Raw genomic sequence first — 6,045 nt, 5'->3', positions numbered from 1 at the left:
GTGCACGAGAGGTGACCCCGAGCGGTGGTCGGTGCTAAACCCGACTCGCAAAACAGACGATTGGAGACTAGTCCATGGTGCATCAGCTCCACGGTGCACCGTCCGTCAGCACTGCACTGCGCTGCACTGCACTGCACTGCACTGCACTGCACTGCACTGCACTGCACTGCACTGCACTGCACTGCACTGCACTGCACTGCACTGCACACCGCACGCACTGCACTGCCTGCACTGCCCTGCCTGCCTGCCTGCCCTGCTGCCTGTCCTGTCCTGTCCTGCCCTGCCCTGCCCTGCCCTGCCTGCCTGCCTGCCTGCCTGCCCTGCCCTGCCTGTCCTGTCCTGTCCTGTCCTGTCCTGTCCTGTCCTGTCCTGTCCTGTCCTGTCCTGTCCTGTCCTGTCCTGTCCTGTCCTGTCCTGTCCTGTCCTGTGTACTGTACTGTGCTGTACTGTACTGTACTGTACTGTACTGTACCGTACTGTGCTGTGCTGTAATGTACTGTACTGTTCTACTCTGTATACTGTTCTGTACTGTATTGTACTGCACTGTATGTAGCGTACTGTACCGTAGTGTACTGTACTGTACTGTAGTGTACTGTACTGTACTGTGGTGTACTGTACTGTAGTGTACTGTATGTACTGTACTCCATTGTCTGTACTGTATAGTACAATACAGCAGCACTGCAACTGTTGTGCTGTCTTGCAGCACAATGACAGGTCGCGCTGCTGACTGGGCGAGGCGCGGAGACCGACCTGTGCCAGCGTCGGCGGCCTACCCCGCGCCGGCCTGCTCGACACTCACGTCACTCTGCTCCAGCTGGGCGGTCAGCGCCGGCGCGTCGCCCTCGGCCACCGGCTCGGCCAGCAGCTCCTCCACCTCGCGCAACCACGTCTCCACGCCCTCGCCCTCTGTCTGGTACTGGTACGAGTCGAAGATGGCTGCGGAGAGGCGCGCCGCCGCCGTCACCACGCGCCAAAGACCATGGAGCGCGACAGAGGTACGCACGCGCACGCCTCTGAGGCCGAGAGACGCGCGCAGGACCAGCGGCTCAGCTGACAGCTGAACACGCGACGTGGCGGCGATCGCCGATACCGATAGGGAGGGACCGTCTCATCTGACGTAACACACAAGGTCGGCATTACTATAAACCCGTCTCAAATAGGTGATAAGTGGCCCAGTAAGTAAGTGGTGACCCGCCCGTAGTACAGCGTAAGCTGGTCGGACCACTGGCCTCTCCCGGACCGTTGGCCGAGAGGTCTACCGGCCGGCTCGGCTACAGCCGGTCCGAGGCTTCGACTGCAGCCGGCCCTAGGCCTCGGCTGCAGCCGGTCCGAGGCCTCGGCTACAGCCGGGTCGAGCGCGGCGGTCCCTCACCCTGCTCCAGTTTGGCCATGCGGTCGGCGAGCAGCGCGGCGGCGGCGCCCCAGCGCTGGTTCAGCTCGTCCAGCTGGTCCATCAGCTGCGCGTCGCCGGCGGCCACCAGCTCCTGGCCGCTGGAGTTGACGAAGTCGCGGCTGGCCTGCTGCGACTCCATCTCGGTCTGTAGCTCCTGCAGCCGGCGGCGGCCGGTCAGCTCCGTTCGCTCCGCCCGCGCTCAGGACCGACCGCCACGGCGCGGCGCCTCAGCCAGCGCGCCCCCGGCACCGGCACGGTCCGCGGCTGGTGTGGCTCGACACGCTTCCCAACGCACCGCACCACCAGGGGGGGGGGGGGGCACACAGCCGGGACCGAGAACGGCCGCGCCCCTGCCATGACCCGCAGAGAGTACAGCACGTGGGCCTGGCGAAGCGGACACCAGCCACAGCCCGACACACTCGGCGGTCAGCCTCGGCCCTGCGCAGCGCACAGCCTGCGCAAGGCCTGTGGCCTCAGAACGCCGCGCACGACTCTGCGCCGGCCCCGTCTCGCTCACCTTGTACTTGTCGAGCTGGGCCTCCATATCGGCGGCGGTGCGCACCACGAACGGCTCGCCGAGCAGCGCGCCGTGCAGCTCGGCCACCCAAGTGCGCAGCGCCTCGACCGCCTCCAGGAAGCGGGCCGGCCGCTCCGGCTGTCGGTTGCTCACCTCCGTCTCCAGCTCGGTGATCCTGCGGACGGCGAGCGGCGTCAGTGGCGGACGACGTCCAAGGGTGCGAGGGGAGTGAGACGGAGAGACCCGGGCGGTCAGGGCCGGCAGACCTGTACCCAGCGATAGCAGCAGCATTGGCCACATCAGCGAAAATCAAATGTCTCCTTTGTCTCATGCAAATGATAGGCAAACAGTTATAAAATACCCGTATTTACTCCACGAACAAGCATCTCCGATTGCCAGAGCGTCGTGGCGAGCCGCGCTTCCACCGCTCCGCCCAGCCCCCACTGACTTGTTCATCACCGTCTCCCACTTCTGCAGGAAGACGTCTACGTCCGCCTCCACCTGCTCCTCGTCGCCCTGGCCCAGGCTGATGAGGTCCTTGGCCTTGTTGGCCATGGCGGTGACGCGCTCCTCATCGCGCTGCATCTGCTCCAGGCGCTCCTGCCGGCCGGCGGCGGCACCCGGCACGAGGAAGGAGGGGGCGGGGACAGAGCGCGCAGGGCCGGCGCCATCACACACGGCGGCCGACGACCGGCCGACGTCGGCTGCGTAATAACGATTACTCAGTCGCTGGCCAGCACATAAGCCAACCTTCATTGAGCTTGAGAGCCTTGGTGGCGCGATCCAAGATGCTCGCCTCAGCTGCCTACCCCGGCGAAACATAATCATGATCACCCACTAGTCGCGGCCCACCGGAACCGGGACGATGATGCACGCCCGGGCCGTCTCCAGCGGCCAGCGGTCAGTACCGATCATGCGGGGAGGGGAGCACACCGAGGCAGCAGGCGAGGCGAGGTGAGGCGGGGCGAGGCGGGCGCAGCCGACACCGTACCTTGCACTCCCGCAGCACGGTCATCCTGTTACCGGGCCGCAGGCGCCGGCCGTCCAGCCAGCTCAGGTACTGGTCCACCAGTCGGCTCAGCTCGCCCAGCTCCTGGTAGAAGGCCGCCTCGTCCAGCAGGTACTCGGCGCGGTCGCGGCGCTCGGTCACCAGCCGGCGCAGGTCCTGGTAGTCGGCCTCCACGCGCTCCACCTTGCGCAGCACGTCGTCGCGCTCGCCGCGCTGCTGGAAGCCGCGGCAGAGGCGCGCCGCCAGCCGGCGCACCTCGTCCACGTCGGCCTGGCGCGCGGCCACCTCGTCCGTCAGCCGACCGAGCGCGGCCAGCTGCTGCTCGGCGTCGCGGTCGGCGGGCTCCATCGAGCCGCGCGCCGCCAGTGACCACTGCGTGAAGTCGTGCAGCGCCGTCATGAAGTCGTTGTGGCGTTGGCTGACTCGACGCGCCTCTTCTTGGCGCCGCCGGGCGCGCCCACGTCGTCGGTGGAGGAGGCGACGCGCGACCGCACCTCCATGCCGCCGCGCTGCATGCCAGCGTCACGGGTCGTCACTGGCCAGCTCGCGGCGGCGCGGCGCGGCGGCCCCGGCCGGGCGCGCGCGCGGCGCGCAAGCAACACCCGAGCACACATCGAGGCAAAAGGTCTGTGCGGAAATTAAACTGAATCAGAGGCTGTGGCGGTACCGGGGCTGACCCCGCCAGGCGAGTTGGCATGCGGTTTAGTTGCCGACCTACACACCATCGGGCGTGTCAACGGGGATATGAGACTACGACAAACAAAGATGGCTGCAAAGTGAGCAGGGTCCACTCAGAATCTCACGGTTCAAAAACTAGGGCATGACGCCAGTGAACGGGTCAATGGTACGTGTAGCGGTTCAGTCCCCCATGCCGTCCCACGGAGCGAGCAAAGCACAGGTTCAGCCGCGCGGCCGCCGTTGCGGTGGGGCCGGCGCCGTCGGTCGGTGTTACGGCGGCATGCCAGCTGCGCAGCCCGCGCGTCACTTACCCTCAGACTCTGCGCCTCGATGATCTGAACCAGGCAGTCCCAGCGGTCCTTGACGTCCTCCATGCGCTGCGTGATGTCGTCCTGCGCCGGCGAGTCGGCCTCCAGGCAGGCCTGCACCTCGTTCGACAGGTCCTGCAGCAGCGCGAACTGCCCGTGCCAGCTCTCCATCTGCGACTGCAGCTCCTCCTGTGGACGAGGCGGCCGGTCAGGCGCCGCCGCCGGCTCGGCTGCGGGCCGCGGCCGTCTCCCCTCAGGGCGACGGCGACACGCCACGCCCCGAGCGGCAGCACACCGGCCGGCGGCGGCAGCACGCCGGTCACCGGCGGTGTGCCACCAGTGGTGTCAAGTGGACACACTGGCGGCAGCACACCGGCCGCGGCTCGAGGCAGACCGCCCTGTCGGCGGCGCCCGGCCGGGCGGTCCGACCTGCCGCCGGTCACGCCCGCCTTCGTCGCGCCGCACCGTCGGCCGTCTCACCTGCACCTGTCGGCACTGCTCCTGCAGCTGCCGCTGCTCGGTGGTCGGGTCGCCTCCATGGCCTTGAGGCGCGCCTCCTGGCTGTCCACCCAGTCCTTGAGCAGGGCCAGCTGCTCGTGCAGCCGCGGCCAGTGCCGCTGCAGCAGCGCCACGTGCTGCGACCGCTCGTCCGTCCAGCTCAGTGTGAAGTTCCACCGCTCAGACAGCACGCTCAGGTGGTCCTCTAGGTTGGCAAACTCTGCCGGCACGGGGGACGACGGTCAGGCTAGGGCGAGTCCGCCCAGGCGCCGCCCGCTGCCACTTCCAGAGAGATCGGGACGCACCGCGGAAGGTCGAAGAGGAACAAGACATGACACTGAGATCAAAAGGACTCGCAGCCCGCCAACTATTGTGGTCCAAGCACGCCGTGATCTACCTGCAGCAGAAAGAGCCAAACACTAGATAGATTAGTCCCAGACACCGAGCATGTCATCGCCGGGGGAGAGCACTGGCCAGCGATGGCTGGCTCAGCTGCTTGGTGAAATTTAGTCTCCTCCTCACGAATGGAGCAATGGACTGGCAAATGGACTATTGTCCCCATCTGGTGTGTTCACACACAATACGAGAACTATGGTTCGGGACAGCCATTCCATTCGTGGTACTAAATCTCGTCTGAACTTTCCGTACAAATGTTATCTTCTCCTCTCCTCTTGAAAGGGGTTCCGACCGTCTCCCGACGACCAGTCCCGCGCCGCGGCCGTCTCTCGTCCGTCCTCACCGATGTCCTCCGCGTCGTCCCTCGACGACGAGCACGTCGAAGAGCTCGGTGACGCGCGGTCGCCAGAGGTCGACCTCTGCCGCCAGCTGGCGTGCTCGTCCGCCTGGGCCGGCAGGGCGGCCAGCGTCGGGCCGCCGAGCGGCGCCTTCAGCGAGATCCGGTTCTCCCATGCCGTCAGCCAGGCGCGCAGGGCACGTCATCGCCGACAGCCTGCACCTGCGCCAGCCGCGACTGCAGCCTGCGCGCAGGCACAACGGCGGTCACGGGCGGGCGGCAGAGGAGCGATCACGGGCGGGGCAGGAGGACGAGGCCACCGGCGGAGCAGAGAAGAGGTCACAGACGCGGCAGAGGAGCGGTCTTGGGCGAGGCATGGGAGCGGTCACAGGCGGGGCAGAGGAGAGGTCTTGGGCGAGGCATGGGAGCGGTCACGGGCGGGGCAGAGAAGATGTCACGAGCAAGAAGCGTTCACGCACGGGACACACAAGCAGTCCATTCGCAGGACCAGGGACGGTGGCAATAAAGTGGTCCCATACGGTGTTTCCCCAGATAAGATACGATTGCCAGATCAAATGGAGCCAAACAGAAGCGAAAAACGAAGCACCAAAACCGCCACGGAACACAGCAGCTCCGGTGACATTCACAAACCCCCATCGCAATCTCCAGAGCGTTTAAGTGCCACGATCAGACGCATTGGCAGCGACGGTCGAGGTCAGACGCGCGTGCGCCCGGCACTGACTCGGTCTGCCTTGTCGACGGCGCGCTGGCGCAGCTCCTCCCAGCGCAGGGTCAGCAGCCGCATCTGCTCGCGGATCTCGGCACTCCTCCTCGGGTGTCACCTTCTCGCCCAGCAGCCGCTTGCCCTCGTCCAGGCACCTCGAAGATGTCCGCCTTCCGCTCGGTCAG

At 66.3% G+C, this 6,045-nt stretch overlaps 1 protein-coding gene across 1 annotated transcript; it reads right to left on the bottom strand.

Moving 5' to 3' along the window:
• Positions 1 to 769: 769 nt before the first annotated feature.
• On the bottom strand, positions 770 to 3,182 carry LOC119100336 (microtubule-actin cross-linking factor 1). The gene is made up of 5 exons (XM_037223439.1): positions 2,902 to 3,182; positions 2,359 to 2,510; positions 1,911 to 2,085; positions 1,373 to 1,547; positions 770 to 936 (listed from the first exon to the last, which is right to left on the bottom strand). The coding sequence occupies exons 1-5, from the start codon at positions 2,923 to 2,925 to the stop codon at positions 770 to 772; spliced, it is 693 nt and encodes a 230-aa protein (XP_037079334.1). The 5' UTR covers positions 2,926 to 3,182.
• Between the last annotated feature and the right edge of the window lie 2,863 nt (positions 3,183 to 6,045).

Source organism: Pollicipes pollicipes, unplaced genomic scaffold (assembly GCF_011947565.3).
Source record: "Pollicipes pollicipes isolate AB1234 unplaced genomic scaffold, Ppol_2.1 Scaffold_4881;HRSCAF=5763_pilon_pilon_pilon, whole genome shotgun sequence".
In the NCBI taxonomy this organism is placed as follows: Eukaryota; Metazoa; Arthropoda; class Thecostraca; order Pollicipedomorpha; family Pollicipedidae; genus Pollicipes; species Pollicipes pollicipes.
The sequence above is the reverse complement of the archived record's forward strand: the minus strand, read 5'-3'. Positions and strand labels throughout refer to the sequence as shown.

Coding starts and splice junctions, on each gene's coding strand:
- LOC119100336 (XM_037223439.1), bottom strand. CDS start 2,925: ATGACCGTGCTGCGGGAGTGCAAG. Junction 2,086..2,358: donor TGGGAGACGGTGATGAACAA/GTCAGTGGGGGC, acceptor CGCCGTCCGCAG/GATCACCGAGCTGGAGACGG. Junction 937..1,372: donor CATGGCCAAACTGGAGCAGG/GTGAGGGACCGC, acceptor GCCTCTCCGCAG/CCATCTTCGACTCGTACCAG.